Raw genomic sequence first — 17,634 nt, forward strand, 5'->3', positions numbered from 1 at the left:
CAAACTGAGTTATTTCCTTTCCTCTTTGGAGCTGCTAAGTCCTTCTGTAGAACTAGGAGGAAACCAAGTGTTGATAACACTAGCGTAAAATCTGTGATAATTGTAGGGATTGCTTCTATTACCAAAATACTCAGAACAGGAATGGAGAATAGTAGTGCTATAGACAATGTTGTTTATAACTCCCTAATCCACAAATACTCTATCAAGGAAGTAAATCACAATGTCAGTCAAAAGTGATCAACTGCACAGGGTCCCTGCAATTTCCACAGAATCAAAATTTATCTATGAATCAGTGAAATGAAATTAGTTCTGCTTAGACCAAACATTTCTTGTGAAGATCCTTCATGATGAGTGAATCTGAGACTCTTTTGAATTGTAGCTCTTTCCATATAGCATGTGTCCTTTCAGCAAATAAAATCATCTGCTTGGCTGAGACAACCAGGCAGGAGCCTACCCACTCTGGCAAGGAAAGCAGCCAGACAGATATGTAGACAAGTAAATTTATTTCAGCAGTTTCAAATACTCATGTGTTTGTTATAACACTGAAGAAACACCACCATTATATTTCACTTAATTAATAGGAAACTCTCTTGAAGTAACAGAGCCTTTAGGTATAAGGTATAAGTTAAAGTATAAGCCTATAGTATAAGCCTACTTACAAACAATAGAAAAAGAAAGGTTCCTTTGAAGTAAACATTGAAAAAGGATGTTTCATCCGTCTTTGCAAGTAAATTGTTAGAATTTTTTAAACTTATGAAACAGCAATTCACTTCTTGAAGATGCTAGTACCATAATTCTAAAACTGTAGAAAGGTTACATTAAAAATGAAAGCAAGAAAAAATAAATGCTTATATCTGAGAAGCAGCTTGTTTTTGTTAACTTGCTGTTTGATTGTGTTTCAGAAATGAAGCTCAAAAACTGTCCAGTTACAAATTAGGGCTACAAAATACTAAATTTACAATACTTTATTTATAGCATAAATAAAGCTAAACCAACCTCAGTCGTTTAACATTCTCATCAGTTCTCATGCTCCTTGTTGTACTTAAATTGCATTTGTGGTGAGAAGATTTTTTCTCCTTTTTTTTCCTTCTCATTTTCAATAACTTAAGCAGGTGGGGAAGATTAAACCTTTTGTTGTACAATAGCAGCTGGTTTACTTGAATTTTGGCATGTTATGTTGTTTAGAGTTCTTTTTCTTTAATTTAGATGAAAAACTATGGGAAACCAAGTAGTTTGAATACCTGCCAATAAGTGCTGTTTTAATTTTTGAAAAAAGATTATAAATCTTGACCTCTATTATATGAGCGAGGGTTTCTTTGCCAGTTCATTCTTTGGGTATCCCTTAGCTCTGGAGAAGACACACTAACAAAATTGGAACGCTTGTATGGATTTGAGGATCTTAATGTAATAAGTGACTTAATAATTAGTGTTATCTTTGGTTTCCAATAGATGTTTTTTAAGTAGTGCCAAATAACATATTATTAGTTATGGACAGTTCCTTTGATAATTTTTTCCCATGAACAGACTGAATTGATTAACATAATTTAGTGTTGTACATCTCTTATCAGATATCAGCTGGGAAGTGCTATAGACAATAGACTCTAGATTTTGTGTACGATAAGCAGTATTGATTTCAAATGTTAGTTAAAATGGAACACAGGAATATGTTCATATCCAAAAGTACTTCTCATTTATTTATGAAAAACAACTTTTTCCTTTTTAAAGTCATATTTCTTTAAATACATATTTTGCTAATGAGCACATAGAGGGAGAAACTAGGAATCCGAATGCGAATTAGCAACTATTTCATGTTCATTCAACTATGAATTTCATGTGGAAGTAATATTTTTTAAGACTCTCTCACTTTTGTCTGCTTTCACATTGGAGGCTCAAGAGATTTCCCAGTGCAGTGATGCTCTACAGTGTCACTGATGACAACTTTGTGTGTCCCACAACTTTGTGTGTCCCACTGCATGAAATACATACATTATTCTTCGAAGTACAAGAAATTCCCTGTTGCTACTGATATCAACAGTAATTCACAGCTCACCTGACCTGAGGCTGTCTTCAGCACTAGTGGGTCTTGTGTGCTGTTGTGGTTCATACAATTCCTACATTTGTTGGTTGCTCTTTTACATTCTGCTTTCATATTGGAGGCTCAAGAGATTTCCCAGTGATGCTCTAGTGTCACTGATGACAACTTTGTGTGTCCCACAACTTTGTGTGTCCCACTGCATGAAATACATACATTATTCTTCGAAGTACAAGAAATTCCCTGTTGCTACTGATATCAACAGTAATTCACAGCTCACCTGACCTGAGGCTGTCTTCAGCACTAGTGGGTCTTGTGTGCTGTTGTGGTTCATACAATTCCTACATTTGTTGGTTGCTCTTTTACATTTTTGCTGTGTGTTCTCAAATATCTAGCCAAATAAAAATGGGTTAGATGAATACCCTGACTTGGCATTCATTTGTTGCAGTTCTGTGAAACAGAGTAAATATTTTCGTAATGCCACATCAGCACCTAATGAAAATACAAACGTGCCTGCAGTGAATGACTTCAAAGAATTTGTTTTGGAAATGCAGAAAACTATTTCAAGTCTCAGAAACCAGGTAAGGTGCTATAATGGATAGTTTCTAATTGTAGATTTAATTTATAATGTTTTTCTAACATTAGTCCTCTCATGTTTTTAATATTTAGACATCGACTGCAGCCAAAAAGCACCACATAGTATCTCAAACAAAACACAACACAGAACATGGTGTGTTATTATTCTTTATCCCTATGTTCTTTTGAAATCATACTGAAATGTTCTACATTTAGACCCTCTTGACTTTTGAACCTGAAGCCTTGTGTAACCATTGTATACTAAACATGGGATTAGCCTTTCTCTGAAAATTTGTCTGTAGAGTTAGTAAAATCTTTTTTTCCTACCTGAAATGTATAGAATCTGTGTAAAACTGTTATTAAAATGTAGACTTAATAAGAATATGCCAGACTACATACAGCTGTTAACATAGTTAAGATCTAGATCACTTGGAGAAGGCCTTTATGATGTGGCATAAACTCTCTATTCAGAATAACTCAGACATAATGGGATTCAGTTTTAAAAATGTATACCAGATAGGACAGACAAATCCAAAGTAGGCCAAAATGTTTGCCTAGAATAATTAAGTTCCTTCAGAGCAGCTTTTCCATGTAATTTACAGATATGAATTTTATATTTGTTTGCATAGTAACTTGATTCCATCTTTGATGATGTTACTTAATCATTGTTGCACTCATCTTCAATGCTTCCTTTTTGACAGTGGAAATGCTGTGTTCACAGTCAGTTCTGTCTTTTTTGTATGTAAAAAAGACTGAGGGATTAAATTAAATTAAAAATTGTGCCTTCCTAATTATTGTTCCCAAGAAGCACACAATCAGCAAACCAATGGTAGGAAAAGATGTATCCATGGTTGGAAATACGTATCTTTTATTAGTTTTCTTTTGAAAGGCTGTTTCCATACGTATTACCTGTTTCCAGTCTTTTAGCATTATGAAAATTAAGTACTGAGAAGAAAAACCCAGACAAGTGTTATCATGGATTATGTAGCATAAGAGGAAATAAAAATAAAATAAAACCTTTATTGGATTCAGTTATTAACTTTTTTTAATGTTTTCAGATAAAAAAACTTGAATCACGCCTCAGTAAAACTGATTGCACTGATGAAAAGGGTAAATCGTATTCCAGCAATGAAACCTGGAAAAGGGACCCTTGTACTGTGTGTGAATGCAAAGTAAGTATGTGGAAATCCATTTTGAGATAGAAATTATATCAGGTTCTTCTTCTAAAACAGCAGTTCCAGTTTTGTGCTTTCTAATTTCTGGGTAATAGTTGCTAATTGTTTCTTTATGGACCTTTAGTTATGTGGTGCGAAAGAGTATATTGTTCAGATAACCCTGCCCTTGACACCAGTTTTCAATCCAGCCTTTATATACTTTTATTATATATTCATTTTCACTGATGTATAGTTTTAACTGGCGAAATTAACTGTGAAGTAAGAGACTTCTTGAAAAAGTCTACTAAAATGGATAAAAATCAATGAAGGCTCATCTAACTTAGTGCTAGACTTTAATTTTCTTTTATCGTGGTGAAATTATAAAGAAGGTAGTTAAAGAAATATGTCAGTACTTGATATCCCAGAGTTTCATGCCTGAATGTTAGATAAAATGGTATAAGGCCCCATTAAAGATGGTAAAATACAAAGAGCCGTCTCAGTATCAGTTTACACTGAAGTAAACTACGTGGAGTAGATATTAGTAGCCAAGATCTTGGAGAGCATGAATGAGAACATATTCTTCAGTACTATGAAAAATATATTTCTTGCTTGGAACTTGTAGCTAAGTATGTTCTGGGTTTGTTACTTTTTTTTCCTGACACAGGTTGGTCAGATTACCTGTTTTGTAGAATCATGCCCGCTGGCTGACTGCGAAGCACCTGTGAAGGTTAAAGGAGATTGCTGTCCAGTCTGCTTAAAACAAAATATTAATAAAAAGAAGCCATAAGTCTGCTTTTTAAGAATTTAGGGTGCATACTCCTCAAATCATATCAATGCCTGCTGATGGCAAAAACAGGTAACTACAGTCTTAACAACAGCTATAAATCAAGATTTCCAACATTCTAATGGTGCTGTAACAGTATAACATAATGTATCACTTTATTTTCTGCCCATGAAGGTAATCACAATGCAAAAATTAATGAAAGGGAAATTAGCAAACAGGTCAAAGTTAATCGTCTGTTAAACTTCTCAGGTTAGACAAACTCAAAGTGGTGCTACTTTAAAAGAACACTGTCAGGTAGTTTTAGGTACCCAAAATGACTGAGCTTAAGACTTACTCTAAAATGAACACTTTGTTTCCTATCTTTAATTAGCAATATTAAAAGTTTACTATCCTTTTTCAGTACCAGTCTGACTTGATATTTAGCTCTTTGTTATTTTTAGTAAATGCGGGGAAAAGGAAAACACAAGGTCACTGTGCCCAGAGCAATGCCGTAGAGGGCCAGTTTCTGCAAACCCACCTACGCGTGGAAATTCTGTTGAATCACACTATCATTTCTGCATCTGGTCCAGCAAGGAAATAAAGAAAACTACATGACACCTTTCGACATCCTTTCATTAATTCAAGGAGCAAAATTAATCAAAAATTTCAAACCAAATAAGCTAGAATTAGTAAGGAAATATAAATAAATGTAATTGGAAGATACAAAAAGCAAATGAATGCATATTACAGATGTAATTGACAGTGTTCCTCATTCTAGGAAAACACATGACAGAGTAGCATTTGATCTTAAAATCAACATAATCCTTTTTGTCAAAACATATGTACTTACTTGGCAACTTTTTTTTTTGTTTCATTTATTTTAAATCATTGTAACATGACCATCCAGTCCCATTTTAAAGCATGCTTCTCTTGATGTCAGATCAAGATCTCATGTATTTGTATGGCCCTGTTATAAAAATGTGAAAAGATGTCACATGCCATTTTGTATACAAAGATTCCTACTGATTCATTGTGCATATTGTCAATAGGCATATGTTCCTGATTATATTGTGGCACTGTTTGTTGAAAAAAAGAACAATCAAAATCAAGCATCATGATTAATTGTGGATTGACTACTTTTTCTGACAAGGTATTTGATTTTTTAGGGTTTTTTTCCAGTTTCATCTAATACATATATATTTTTACCTCGATATTTTTATCATTCATGTTAAAAATGGTCTGCCAATGGACTTTACTTCTCATTTAATAAATGTTTAACATTATAGAGTATATGTCTACACTAGCATTTCAAAGTTGTACTTTTTAGAATACAAACTGCATATTTTTGACCAGGAGTTATATGCCATATTCATTGAAGGACAACTATCATACCTCATTTTACAGCTTTTTTGTCTTTATTCAGAATTGATTCTCTCCCTGAATACTTAATATGTTAGAATTTGTGGCTCTGTCCTTAAGTCCTAAGTCAGGACTAACTAGAACCAGAGCTCTTCTTTAGTTATATAGTTCACCGACCTCTGTGTTTATTGTTCAAATTTAGGGAACAGAGATTTGGGTATCAAAGAAATCTGCACAAAATTAAACATTCTCATCTTAAACATTTCAGATTATGCCAACAGCCTGAATACTTAATTATTACATGGTAGATCAAATACCTGTCTAATAACTAACCTAGCACAGCAATATGAGTTCCACTATAATATTTTGGCACATAATTTCTCTGATTACTAACATTAATAATTTCTAATTTGATAAACTGATACCGTGAAACACATTCAAACTTTGGTGTATCTTTAAAGCTACAGAAACTTGTTTCGTACTATGGTAGGAGCAATATGTACATGTGAATGGTGTGTTAAAGGTGTGTGGTAGAGGTACACATGGAACTACAATTTATATTTTTAAGAATATTTTAATTGATTTTATATACAATGTTTTGACTTATGTAATTTTTCTATGTTAATACTTTTAGAAATTGTGTGTGGCGAGCGTGTTTGAGTATCATATGGTTCCTAGAGGCTGTCATTCCTGTATTTCTTTGATACTCTGGTATTTTGTTGACTTTTGTTGAGAGTCCAAACCACATGTCTCGTCCTGTAATTCCAACTCAGATGGAACTCCCATTGACCTATAGCAGGAATTCCTCAAAGAGGAAGGATTGCAGAGCTAACCCAAATATAATTTAACTGTCTAAACAGTTAAATAAGGCAGTAATACATCCAGCTGGTTACTACTTGCATTCTTTTATTCCAATTTTATATTAAATAAACTTTCTCAAGATTTCCGCTTATAGGAGAAGAGAGTTTCCATTTATACATTATAAAATAGTACCTTATATCTGATTGTTCCTTTTCTCCAGCCTCCAGAGTAAAGTGGGAGGTTTTCTTCATTGTTCACTGTTTATTCATATGGTATATAAAGTGGGCTTAGGAGTCTGGATATGCTTAAAAAAGTGTAATATTGAGTTATTTTCTGCCATCCAACTGAGTATAAACCATTCAGGAAAAACAGGTCTTTATCCACAGTTTAAAATGTAATCAGTCATGGGTTGTACTTATTCAGTATTATTGCAGTGTCTGCAGAATCAGCATTGATTTCAACATTTCTGAAACAGTGGCCAATGGCTAGATGACCATTTCCTCAGTATCCACTGTGAGAATATTGCTGTAATATGTTGCAAATTTTACATATTTATTTTCTTTTTTAATGTTACCTAAAACAAAGTCTTTGTTGTTTTTGTTTTAATCAGTAAATTTACCAAAGAACTGTTTGCACTGTATAATGAATGCTTTTCAGTTAAAATAAAATGGGCCACATTTCCAAGTAAATTCCAAGTGATTTCTTCTCAATACACGTGTTGTTTAGATTATTGACTGAAGAGTCCAGGGTGCAGGCTTTTATCAAAGATCCATGTTACTTACTTTATGCAGGATTGTCATAGAATCATAGAATGGTTTGAGTTGGAAGGGACCTTAATGATCATCTACTTCCACCACCCTGCCATGGGCAGGGACACTAGACCAAGTTGCTCAAAGCCCCATCCAACCTGACCTTGAACACTTCCAGGGATGGGGCATCCACAACTTCTCTGGGCAACCTGTTCCACTGTCTCACCACGCTCATCATGAAGACTCCTTTTCTGGGAACTAAACAATGAGGTAACAAATCATGTAGATTCAGTAAGTTCTTTAATATTATGACACATAGAATTTAAGTATCTATTCATTGTTTTCTTCTAGGTGATGGGAAAAAAATACATGTATACTCAGAAAGGATATACAAAAATACATATTCTTCTTAGCACAAATGTGTATTTGAAAACTCCTAGTGATGAACTTTTTTTTCCCAATTTTTATGGGAATTTCATAATACTTACATACAGCCTGCTGTTACACACTTTCTTCACTTCCTCATGTCTTCACATAGATCCAGTCATGACATGTCTTCCAATGCACTTGAGTATACATTCATTGTTTACTCACATCATATGCTGATTTTGGCTGGGATAGAGTCAATTTTCTTCATAGCAGCTAGTATGGGGTTATGTTTTGGATTTGTGCTGAAAACAGTGTTGATTACACAGGGAGGTTTTTGCTATTGCTGAGCAGTGCTTACACAGAGTCAAGGCCTTTTCTGCTCCTCACCCCACCCCACCAGCGAGTAGGATGGGGGTGCACAAGATGTTGGGAAGGGACACAGCTGGGACAGCTGACCCCAACAGACCAAAGGGATATCCCACGACATTTGATGTCATGCTCAGCAGATAAAGCTGGGGGAAGAAGAGGGGACGTTTGTTTTCTCAGGTAAACATTACATGTGATGGAGCCCGGCTTTCCTGGAGATGGCTGAACACCTGCCTGCCGACAGGAAGCAGTGAATGAATTCCTTGTTTTGCTTTGCTTAAGTGCGCAGCTTTTGCTTTATTTATTAAACTGTCTTTCTCTCAACCCACAAGGATTCTCTCTCCCATCCTGATGGAAGGGAGTGAGTGAGCAGCTGTGTTGGGCTTAGTTGCCGGCTGGGGTTAAACCATCTCATCCCTTGGTGAAGTGTTGGGATCCCTAGGGCACTGGGTCAGTTCCTTTGTTAGATCCACCTGAGATTCATCTATTTCTTCACAACTTCATACAGTAAAGCATTTTGTGATACAATATCATTACAATGAATAGAATTCTAAGTTGCCTTACAGTGAAAAGGGAGAAATTAAAGATGGACTTTAAGATATACAATTAAGAATCGTTTTCAAGTTGCAGTTGGCTGTGGTTCACTGTAGTTTGACTTTGAGTATTTGATAAGGCAAATCTAGAAAAGCAGAACTGCAATAGGGTAATTTATGTATTTTCCAGCAGGCTGCTGAAATATTCTTCCAAAATGTTGATGAATAGTATTCAGTCACTATCCTATAAAAATTTTAGGGCAGTCAGATTACTTTTTTCTCCAAATTCAGATAAAACTAGTTTGGCAAAGTACTGGTATACATTTTTCTCGTAACTTAAATGAGTCATGCATGCTTCTTTTAACAGACATAGTCAGTTCCTGAATTGCTAAGCCTAATCTAATAATACGCCAATATTTACATTTCAACAACTTTTTTGTTTACCATGAGACTAAAGCAGGCAGAGACTTGAAGAGAACGTTTTGTTTCAGTAAGTAACTTTGCCTTAGTCCAAACAAGACAACAGCCAAGGTTCAACAGAGTTAATTGACCAGAAGTTTGCTAACAGTTATAAAAAAAAAAGCAAACCATAAAGTTTAGACATTTAGAATAAAACTCTTGGGTTGATACTGATATATGCTGAGAAATTTTCAGTTATATTTGAAATAAACTGGGTAAATTGACTTTATTCCTTTAGGTTGATAACAGCTAAGAATCATTCAGCTGCAGTATGATTAAAGTTGTCTTATAGGGAATGACCTCCCATACTCAGTAACTTTGTTTTGTAAAATAATATTTTGCTGCCATAATGTATGTCTTTATATGATCTAAAAATATTTTTCCTTATACTTTCTTTTTAATCCCCTACTAGTTCCATGCTTTTTTCCCTGTAGTTTTTACCAAATCAGTAATTTTACAGTGAAATTTTTAGGCATGTTGGGACTGTTCCATGGTTTTAGTTTGGAAACTAGAATAAGGTATCAAAAGCTGGTGTATTTGACCAATTTTCTCAAAAAGTCTGCTTTATTCTGTTGTAATATTGTTAAAACAGATTAAATGTTTTGCATATACAGGGTAGTACAATTATAAAATTACCAGTAGAAAGAAAGACTGTTTACTGTCCTCTCATGAGCTCTCTCATCTACAATGTGGGGTTCACTGAAGTATATTTCAGAATTCACTATGCTAATTTTTGTTATGTACAAAAAAAAAAGAGATCTGATATGTGACAAAAAGCTTGGTAGAATATGTCAACAAACAACACCAATATGACCATATACACATATCTCATCATGCTGAAAATTTGTCAGACTCTCAGTGGAAGGAAAAAATGTTCTGATGGGAACCAATAAATTACTAATCATGTAATGAATTACTAGATACTAATACTGTCGTAATCAGTAATCATAATTATGCATTATGATGTACCTGTCAGGAGATTGTACTGAGTCATGAAAAGGCAGCGTTGTCTGCTAATACCGTGTTCTAAAGCAGACATCCTAGCAATTATCAGACTGTTATTTTGCAATTACCCTGGCTGCTTAATTTCATGCAGTAGTTCCTTTTCCTTCTGTTTTTCACACTTAGCCTGCCATGACAAGGCAAGGAAACCTGCACCTCCAACATACTTCTCCTTTTCTTTTCTGCCCAACATCTTTGCAGTCCACCCAGCAGTGTTACGAATGGTCCTTTCACTGCGCTTTAGCATTCCAGCCTGCTAACAGACGGAGCAGAGTACAGATCCGATGTGTCTAAGTCACAAGAAGATCTGGCTAGCTGTGTTTAGCTGAGAAGTTATGAATTGAATATCTCTGTTTAGATTCAGAAATGGAACAGAACAGCAATTCCTGTGATAAAGGAATAAACCTAATTGTTGCCTTCAAGTAAAGATGTTTCTGTCTATTTGATGCCTCCCTCAGTGATAGAACTTTACATTCCCACAAGTCACATGCTTTAAAAATGTTGCTCTGTTGCCAAAATAAATCCCATTACCTACTTATATCTTTATGAGATGTTGTCTGTTGTTAACCTGGCTCGCAGCCATTCCAAGGATCAGCACAGTAAAGTGCTTCATGTCTCTTTTCATAGAGATTAGCATGAAAAAAGTACCCAGAGGGAAAAAGTAATCAGGAGTCGTCCAGAGAAAGGAAAAGAAACTATTGCTTTGTTTTGGTGGGGAGAAAAAACAGAAAGATTTCATCAAGTACTCTGAATTTTTTCGGGCAGAATGCAACAGCTCATCAGGAATATAGGAACTGATTAAATATACCACAGCAACACAGACACTAGACTGCAACAGAGAATCCCCAGGCACCGGGAATCAATTTCGCCACTCACTGGACCGGCTGCTGGCGTGGTAGTAAGGCAGGCTTTTAGTCCCCGGGAGGCATTGCCTCTCTTCCGGTGAAGAACACCTTTTCTTTTTTTCTCCTCCATGCTTCCACAGCCAAGGGACTCGAATATGGACTCCAGACTACAAGACAAAAGGTTTATTGGGGCAAGTCATCAGGCTGACCCCTCAGAAGAGCAGGTCCTAGCTGCTGAAGGAGGACTTGGAGGCCTGAACGGGCTACTTCGGAAGAGGGTTCAGAGTTAGCCAGTCAGAAACATTAGCCAAAGGGTCATGCTGGGGTTCCTGTCCTTTTCCCGTGCTTAGGTGCCAGATTTGGCACTGTCACAAATTTCCATAATACGGGTTTCACAGTTCCAAGGAACTCTGCGAGGAGACACCAAGCTGAGGGCTCGCTCTTTCCTGAGTCATCTTTGCTGTAGAAAGCCATCTTCTTGCTACACGTGGGAGGCAAGGGTGACAGTTTTCGTATGTAGAGAACAATTCCAGCTACTGAAGGACTGCTCAAGCTGTTTTAATCAAGGGTTTTCTCTCCCTCTGGCTGAAATTGAGTTATTTTGCAACCTATGCTTTTATTTAAAATCTCAAATGCTGTCACTGAAAATGAAGACTTTTTTTTTTTAATTAAGCTTTGTAGAAAGGCTTTCTTGAATGCAGGGCAGCAGACTGGAGACATCGTAGGAGTGGAATATATATTTTCTTTCAGCTGAACTGGCTTTGCATGATTGCATACAGCTTGTTGCCAGGCTAGGCTCTTATATCGAGAGGATTTAAAGATTGCCATGGGATTATTTGGATTTTCTTTTATATCGGTGATCAATTCAGTCAATAACAAACAATAGATGCCTTGAGGTCAGAAAATGACAGCTTGTTTCTGGTGCAGGCAAATATTAATGTGGATTTTTCAAACTTTCATCTTCTGTTCTTTCTTTTTTTCTGTGGTGGAATGCTGCTGTTACCCCACATCTCACCTCACAAGCAGCTAATATTTTCCATTTGAACTTCAGATGTATTCAGGAAACGTCACCTTTAAGATCAAGCATTTTGCACATTGGGAATAATAAAAATGGGCATAGCTTCTACCTATTGATTTACATTAATAGACTTTTAAAGCCCTTTTTAAAGTCACTGCAGTCCTGTCTAGTGTCTGCACAGCATGTTAATCTCAATTCATACAGTGTTCACTACATTAAGACACTGACTTGTGTTTTAATAATGTCTTAAAAACACACGCAGTCTTGACTGAAAGTTTTAAAATCTTACTTCTGCATCACCATAATGTAAATTTTAATAGTGGGTTACTTACTTTCACAAAGAATTTCAGCCTGCAACAGTTTATGTGTGTATGTGCAGGTATTCAGCCCTGCACTGCTCATCCTGACCCTTACTTTCACTTCTGTTTGCAAAGTAGATCATGCTTCTCATTTTGTATTTTAAAAATTTCAAGGCTTTATGGGTGCACATTCAGAGTTTAAGATGACACTTACTATAGCTCACCGAAAATTCATATTCAGCCAGATCCTAAACCTGGTTTTAGCTATTTTACAGCCCCAAATTATGTTAGTAGGAGTGACATTCCTTATTCCCCCATGCATGATCTTGTATTTAACTGTGTTATGCTAATTGTATAAACACAGGCTAGAAAGCAATCCATATTTATCTGTAATTGTTTTGATTTTCATTAAAGTAATTTACTTAAGGTTTCAAATTATTTAATCTGCTATAAACATTCTGCTGCAGCTACAGGTGAGCCCCGCTCTGACAGTCCTTGTAGCAAAAATCAGCCAAGTATGACTGATCACACTTGAGAAAGCAGGAAAGTAAAGGAAAAATAAAGAAAGGCTGGGCTGCTGCTTCCTTTCTGTGGTAAGAAGTTGTTCACAAAAAGAAAAAGGCTGGTGACAGTCGCTGCTGTTTTTTCCCCATCTGCTGCTGTTTGCTTCACCCTTGATACCCTATATAACAGTACGACAGCTTTGAGAGAGAGGCTTTGATAGGGAAGTCGGGATTTGCGCTGTAGTAACATACTGTGTAGGTTGTGTGTTCCTAGTGATAATCTTGTCTCTCTTTCAGGCCACAAGCTTGTCTGTATGGCAGCCTGTAGTTCTGTTTTTAATTTAAATTAAATTAAAACAAGAATAGCCCACACTTATGAAAGAGCAGAAAAATATGGTTTAGGAAAATGTTTATATTAGAAGTTTAAAGAGTTTGGGCTACATTAAGCTATAGCTGTGGTTAGGAATTTTGCATATTTTAGTGTTGGATTTGCACCACTGGAAAATAAAATGCCTTGTTGGCCTACTGAACAGCCGTGGTTTGCAGATGTGAGAACTTCCCAGTGCCAGTGAACTCCACCACAGCTCTGGAAAATTATTCAGACACAGACGAAGACCTGAGTTTATTCAAGCCTTGGTGTCTCTGTTGAGACTAACACTGCAAGTAAGTGCCAGTCTTGGTGGGTTTTGTGATAATTACTTGCTTACAAGAGGGTAGAAAGGAGTATCGTTCTGTTCTGTGCAGAATTACTGATAATGGCTTTGCTTCTCCATTAGAAACACTGCAAACCATTTTACCTGTCTTCTAGAAGCATTCAGATTAGCAGTAGTATATAACTATGGCTGCCTTAAAACCTGTAATATTTATTATTTGGAAAATGAGAATATTTATACACATAAAAGTTACTGACTTTTTTTATTAATTGCTACTTTCAACAGTAAAAATAAAAGAGAGATTGTGGGATAGAAGAAAATGCAAATACCACAACAGTCAGACATTTATTTTGTAAACCAAACACTGAGTGGTTGACTGCTTATTACTATAATACAAACTAGAGTGTTCACCCCAGACTTCATAGAAAATGGTATAGTTTCACGTTTACAAATTCTTGCAAAGCAAACAAGATAGCCATGCTAAGTCTGGTCTGAAGAAAGCTGAGGGCAATGACTGCCAGTTAATTTCAGCTGTTTTAAAATTATGTTCTTTAATTTTCCTGTGGGATTATGGAAATTTTAAGCACTTATGATTTAAGATTTTGATAATGTATGATCTTACAAAAATGCTGGAGAAATTGCTTCCCTAAATGGACCATTATTTTTCTATTTTGCCTTCCTGCCTTCACCCATCCAGGTGACGTGTTTTTCATTCTGAAATCACATTAAAATCTGTTAACAGGAGATAGAAGACAGGGCTGGAATCTGGTCTCTGCTAAGAAAACGTGGTATTGTCATCGACACTGAATGATCTGTCCTGGGAGGGACCCTCACAGGGCCAGGATTGCACCCCAAATAGTTTAATCATAGAATCATAGAATAGTTTGTTGGAAGGGACCTTTAAAGGTCATCTAGTCCAACCCCACTGCCATGAGCAGGGACATCTGCAACTAGATCAGATTGACCGTCCAGCCCCCGTCCAGCCTGACCTTCAATGTTTCCAGGGATGAGGCATCTACCACCTCTCTGGGCAACCTGGGACAGGGTTCCACCACTCTCATGGTGAAAAATTTCTTCCTTAGATCTAGTTGAAATCTACCCTTTTTTAGTTTAAAGCCGTTACCCCTTGTCCTGTTGCTTCAGGCCCTGCTAAAAAGTCTGTCCCCATCTTTCTTAGAAGCCCCCTTTAAGTACTGGAAAGCTGCTATAAGGTGTCCCCGGAGCCTTCTCTTCTCCAGGCTGAACAATCCCAACTCTCTCAGCCTGTCTTCACAGGAGAGGTGTTCCATCCCTCTGATCATTGTTGTGGCCTCCTCTGGACCCGCTCCAACAGGTCCATGTCTTTCCTGTGCTGAGGACTCCAGAGCTGGACACAGGACTCCAGGTGGGGTCTCACCAGAGCAGAGCAGAGGGGCAGAATCACCTCCCTCGATCTGCTGGCCATGCTGATTTGGATGCAGCCCAGGATACAGTTGGCCTTCTGGGCTGAGAGTGCACATCGCCGGCTCATGTCCAGCTTTTCATCCACCAGTACCCCCACGTCCTTCTCAGCAGGGCTGCTCTCAATCACTTCATCCCTCAGCCTGTATTGACAGCGGGGGTTGCCCTGACCCAGGTTGCAGGACCCTGCACTTGGCCCTGTTGAACCTCATGAGGTTCACATGGGCCCATTCGTTGAGCTTATAATATTCCTGTAGGTCTGGATTTTGTGTGTTAAGAGGGAGAAGGAATTTCGTGTCTAAGCTACGGGATCACAAGATCAGTTTCAGTAATGTCAGTCTACTATAGGTCAGTATGACAGAACTGAACAATATATTTTTATCTGGAAGGAATCCCATCCTCTGTAACATCCCAGGCCCGTGTGCTGACTCTTGCTTGTTTACACATGTACCCAGTACAACAGAACTAAATAAACCAAAAAGTTGCAGTTGCAGTTGCTGAAAACAGAAGTAGCCCAAGGAACATTTATAACCAGTTTACTTACAAATCTGTCCTCGTTAGATTGCTAGGGATAGTATGTGACTACAGTTTACAGACAGGATTTCACTAAAGTAATTCTTTTTACAGCAGACCGTCAGGTTTGTCATTTTATAATAAAAGCCTTGGTGACATTATCCTAGAAAATATTTTTAATTTTTTTCTAGGTAATTTTTATTACACAAGGTCCCTCCCTGTGAGTGTGTAGCTACAAATGAAATTGAAATCTGTGTAAAAACTAACTGATGTGGTTTTGGCCAGATTTCAGGAAACCACTCACTCTTTAGAGAATATCTGTAGCTCTCCCAGCAGATATAGTGAATTCTCCTAGGCATCTTGCCAGACTGTCAGGATGAAGGCTGCTATCTCAGATCTCTATTAGCACATTTTGGTCTTCAGTGAAGATTCCCAAAGCTTGTTACATCAGTCTTGGCACAGCACACTAAGGAAGCACGCACAGGATCATGACTTACATGAATACATTTGTCTCTCAGGCCCTGAATAAAATCTCTGGCAATCAGGCAGAAAAACTATACTTCCCTTTTGTCTTGTAAACTTGAGAGCCAATTAGTTAAAATATCTCTACGGAATACATGAATTTCCAGCTGTAGGCAGGAAGGAAACTTCCACTGAATATGGTATTCCTTTATTACACATATTTTCTTTTAATTATGAAGTATTTTATTTTATAATGAGTTAAAGTCTTCTGTGAGTGTAGTGATTACATGTACTTATTTCTACAATGCATATATTTCTTATGCCTATCTAGTGATATCTATCGTCTACATGACTCTCTCTTACATGACACTGGTGACCCTGCAACTAAAAAAAGGATCCAAAGTCCTGTCCAAAGTATTATGTCAAAGGGGGTGGATCTAAGAGAAAAACAACATTTATGGTACCATAGGGACTGATTTCAAAAGAAAGGTTAAAAGAGCTTTTGCCAAACAACCATCATGAAGTGACCAAATAAGACAACAATTCACAGTTATTTTGAAGGAAGTATTTGGAAGAATGAAAGGAAGGAGTTGTTTGCAGTGGTGTAAATAGAATGCAGTTTTGGGGGAGAAAAAGTGTTCCTGAACATTGCGCAACTCTATTCAGTTCCTCAAAGTGTGGAATAATCCCTGAAGTAAACTGAGGAGATTCATTGGTTCAGTTCATGGTAAAATTTTCACAAGATTAAATGCAGGGTGCACATAAATAAATAATTAAATAAATGATTGCTTAGTTGCAAGAATTGCAACATATCTAAACATATCATACCTGCTTTTATTTTTATGCTGATTTATTCATCAGTATCTAGAAAGTGCCGTTCTTTGTGAAAGGTGTAAGAACTACCATCTGCAGTATTTGAAATGGGTTTTCTTTAGGTGGTAAGTTGCTATTACTGTGTTACTAAATTTACTTTGCTCATCACAGAATCGCTAAGGTTGGAAAAGACCTTTAAGATCATCAACTCCAACCACCAACCCAACACCACCATGCCCACTAAACCATGTCCTGAAGCGCCACATCCACATGTTTTTCCAATACTTCCAGTGATGATGACTCCACCACCTCCCTGGGCAGCCCGTTCTCATGATAGGTACTGAGCCTACCAGGGAGGTGCCCTGCTTAACCTGCTGTTTATGAACAGAGAAGGACTGGTGGGAGATGTGGTGGTCAGAGGTCGTCTTGGGCTTAGCGACCACGACATGATAGAATTCTCAGTTGTGAGGGAAGTAAGGAGAGGGGTCAGCAAAACTGCTACCATGGACTTCCGGAGGGCAGACTTTGGCCTGTTCAGGTCACTGGTGGACAGAGTCCCTTGGGAGACAGTCCTGAAGGACAAAGGGGTCCAGGAAGGCTGGACAGTCTTCAAGAAGAAATCTTCAAGATGCAGGAGCAGGCGGTCCCCATGTGCCGTAAGAAGAGCTGGCGGGGAAGGCGACCAGCCTGGCTGAACAGGGAGATTTTGCTGGGACTCAGGGAAAAGAGGAGAGTTTATCACCTCTGGAAGAAGGGGCAGGCAACTCAAGAAGAGTACAAGGATCTCGTTAGGTCAAGCAGAGACAAAATTAGAAAGGCAAAAGCCCAGCTAGAGCTCAGTCTGGCCACACTCATAAAAGATAACAAAAAATGTTTCTACAAATATATTAACAACAAAAAGAGAGGCAAGGAGAATCTCCATCCC

General features: G+C 37.3%; 1 protein-coding gene across 1 annotated transcript in view; it reads left to right on the top strand.

The window, feature by feature from the left end:
- The window catches only part of LOC104621224 (peroxidasin homolog), a gene marked incomplete at its 5' end in the record, with an annotated part of 44,143 nt that extends 39,078 nt beyond the window's left edge, over nt 1-5,065 (top strand). The window contains 3 exons of the mRNA XM_010287653.1: nt 2,481-2,613; nt 3,667-3,780; nt 4,427-5,065. Coding sequence (XP_010285955.1) covers nt 2,481-2,613; nt 3,667-3,780; nt 4,427-4,549 — 370 coding nt within the window. The remainder of the gene's footprint in view (nt 1-2,480; nt 2,614-3,666; nt 3,781-4,426) is intronic.
- Nucleotides 5,066-17,634: the final 12,569 nt, after the last annotated feature.

This window comes from Phaethon lepturus, unplaced genomic scaffold (assembly GCF_000687285.1).
Source record: "Phaethon lepturus isolate BGI_N335 unplaced genomic scaffold, ASM68728v1 scaffold9585, whole genome shotgun sequence".
Taxonomy (NCBI): Eukaryota; Metazoa; Chordata; class Aves; order Phaethontiformes; family Phaethontidae; genus Phaethon; species Phaethon lepturus.